Genomic DNA, 2952 nt, shown 5'->3' with positions numbered 1-2952 from the left:
GGATGATGCTGCACAAAAGCGGATAACATTGCTCCTAGACTACATGTGGACGTCTACAATTAATATAGTCAAGTCTTTGTCTTTGATTAATTATGTTTCAATTCAAGTATAAAGATGATGCGATACTACTAGACACTGATTTTGCCTAGGCAGTTTTCACGTATGATGAACATGTCCATTTTGAGACGTCATTTCAGATTCTGTAAATTTGGGGCGTTTCCATTTAAGAGGAAATGCCAGAACATTATGACTTCTTCTTCTTCCTGAAGATGATAGGTTCTTTAAAAAAAAATAATGATATAAACAAACGTGCAACCAGCAGAAGTTGATTGTGAACGCACGATCAATAGACAAACTAAATGAATTTTAGACTTTGTTGTCCGTATGTTTGCAGACTGAATGAGGTCAAGATTGCACATATCTTTACCTAAAGAAGTTCGACAAAATTAGACTTTGGACAATCTTACGGGACAGTGAAAGGCAAGATGAAAATACATTATATTTAGATAAAATACAAGGCAAGGAATACACATATGAGATAGTGAATACATTAATTAAGCCGAGTCTGTTTTTCAAGAATCGGAAGACGTTCGATCTCCATTATCATGAGAAAGGTACTCCTTCCTAGACGCGCCTCATACGCATACAGGCACATGACACGGGGACGTGAAGGGTCTTCTGCTCATACCTGAAGTGACCATCCACACACTGGGTTTTCTGAAGGACTTTCATGTTGTACATCACAGGTTGACATCGAAGGTTGGGATCCACTTCGTGTGTGTAAGGATCCAGACATGCAGAACACTGACATTGGGCCATAGTGATCGCCATTGGGATACGATCAGCATCGAAGCATTCGACGTAGGTCCATGGACACGAGGCGTCTTGGTTGATGATCTCAGGACTTCCAGCGTTTGGTTTCGCTCCTACGGGGCAGTTCTGCGGGCTGGAGACGCCATCAAACGGACAGCTTGATGTGTGGGCCAAGCCCATATCACTGGTCGACAGGTTGAAACTTTGTACGGCGAATGCTGCCGCTTGAGGATAGAAAATATTGGAGGTCAGTTCTCGTCGATGAGAATCAGCTGCGTCTATTGACAGACATGTCTGGGAGGTGCTCGGGACTGGTGAAGATGTAACCGTCTGGAAGATGCCTGCTGCCATCGACGTAAGTAGAAGTAGGGTCTGATGAGGCAAAATGGTAAGAGATTGGTAAATGATACGTCCATACGTCTATATGGATTAAATTATATCAAACTAATTGCTTATGTCAATGCAGAAAATATAATAAGTGAAAAAAAAACTTGAATACTATTCGCATTTCAACTAGTAACGGAGTTTCAATGCAAATGGGAAATCATTTAAATGGAGTACGTAATTATGATAAATCTTGTCGTTCTGTTTCTTGTCATAGACTAATTACACACGGCTTTTGCAAAAATACATTAACTAGAATTAATCGACAAATAAGAAATGGACTGAATCTAATACAAAAGATTCATCATGACACAATTTTCGAGTGTTTGCTAGATGAAAAACGAGCGCAGGCTGTCAACTGAAATACCATGCGGAATTGTAGTTGCAACGATACCAACTGTCAGATGGTAAGATAGTCATAATGGCACGACTCTTCTTGAATGTCAAACTAAAGTTGTGGTAGGACTCACATTCATTTTGAGCGTGATGTTGAAGTCCTCTTGTTTCTTGCAGTGCAACGTGCTTTTCCGATTGAGCCGTTTTACACGAGTCCTCTCCACGTAGCAAGTTGACGTCGAGGTGTCTTCCAGGCAAGAAATGTTCGGTGATATTCACTGGATGCCCTAGTATACAGGCTTAAGATGATGGAAAAAACTCCACACTGACGAGTTTTATACCATCAGCTTACCGGATGGAGATTATGTCACCTGTACGGACACGTAACGTGTCTTTATTCTTCCTAGTTTCCTCCCACTATCACAGACATCCCGAGACTATTATTTGTGCCGTTTAAACAAAGGCCTATCGTCTGTACAACCTGTTCAAATATGAAACCTCTCCATGGACAAGGGAATTCCCTGGAGATGGCGCTAAAATTACATTATGTACATACAGATCCAAAAATAGCCGCCTCTCAAATACACTTGTTGTCCCACTTAAAACAAAAAATAACAAATTGGAATTTTTCTAATGATATAATCCTTTAATATTTTAAGAACTGACCAGAGCACTATCTAACAAAAGTACTCATTGCACGAATACTGAAGAAAACTTCTGAAGTCATTATTTGGTGACGCAGATCTCTGATGAAAATGTTTTAGATAGAGAGAAACCCTGACGTAAATTAAACAGTTTGTAACCCAAAAGGATATGTCACTTTACAGAGTTTGTGTTTCTGAAACAAACACACAGTGAAAGATACTGATGTAAAAGGGAAATTAAGCGTAGCAGAAAATTTATCAGGGGAAATATTTTCCTTTTTGAAGAGGGGAAAAAAAAAACCTAAACCGTATAAACCTAAGCAAGGCCAAATTGATTCATACAAAGGTGGCTATTTTATAGATAACTTATTCATATATCAAGGAAACAAGGGAATACAAATGTCTGACTTTCAAGGTGAAAAGAAGGTATTATGAAAGCTAAGAAGAAACTAAAAATATGAGATGTCGACATAACCCCTCCCGTAGAAAAGGGCATACAAAGTAGAGTTTCCCTCCCTCTCCTTCTGGTTTCGCCACCTTTGCCACGTTTTAGACAAATTATTATGTATATATTTGAGACTGGGAAGGTGTTGCAAATTGCATACAAAACACTGCAAATAAAGGCAAAGTGTTATCGGCAAGCTTTAAACAAAATATCGAAATGAGAGTATAGTGTCACATGTTATTATAGCGACACGGCTACTTTGCCTTCTTTTTTTTTTATTTCTTTTCCTAAAATATCATGCATATTAACTTATGGGTGCAATCGTTCAAT

At 38.9% G+C, this 2952-nt stretch overlaps 1 protein-coding gene across 1 annotated transcript; it reads right to left on the bottom strand.

Moving 5' to 3' along the window:
- Window positions 1–624: 624 nt before the first annotated feature.
- On the bottom strand, window positions 625–1164 carry LOC140233974 (interleukin 17-like protein). Its single transcript, XM_072314062.1, has one exon. The coding sequence runs from the start codon at window positions 1162–1164 to the stop codon at window positions 625–627; it is 540 nt and encodes a 179-aa protein (XP_072170163.1).
- Between the last annotated feature and the right edge of the window lie 1788 nt (window positions 1165–2952).

This window comes from Diadema setosum, chromosome 10 (genome assembly GCF_964275005.1).
Source record: "Diadema setosum chromosome 10, eeDiaSeto1, whole genome shotgun sequence".
Taxonomy (NCBI): Eukaryota; Metazoa; Echinodermata; class Echinoidea; order Diadematoida; family Diadematidae; genus Diadema; species Diadema setosum.
This window is presented reverse-complemented; position numbering and strand designations above follow the sequence as displayed.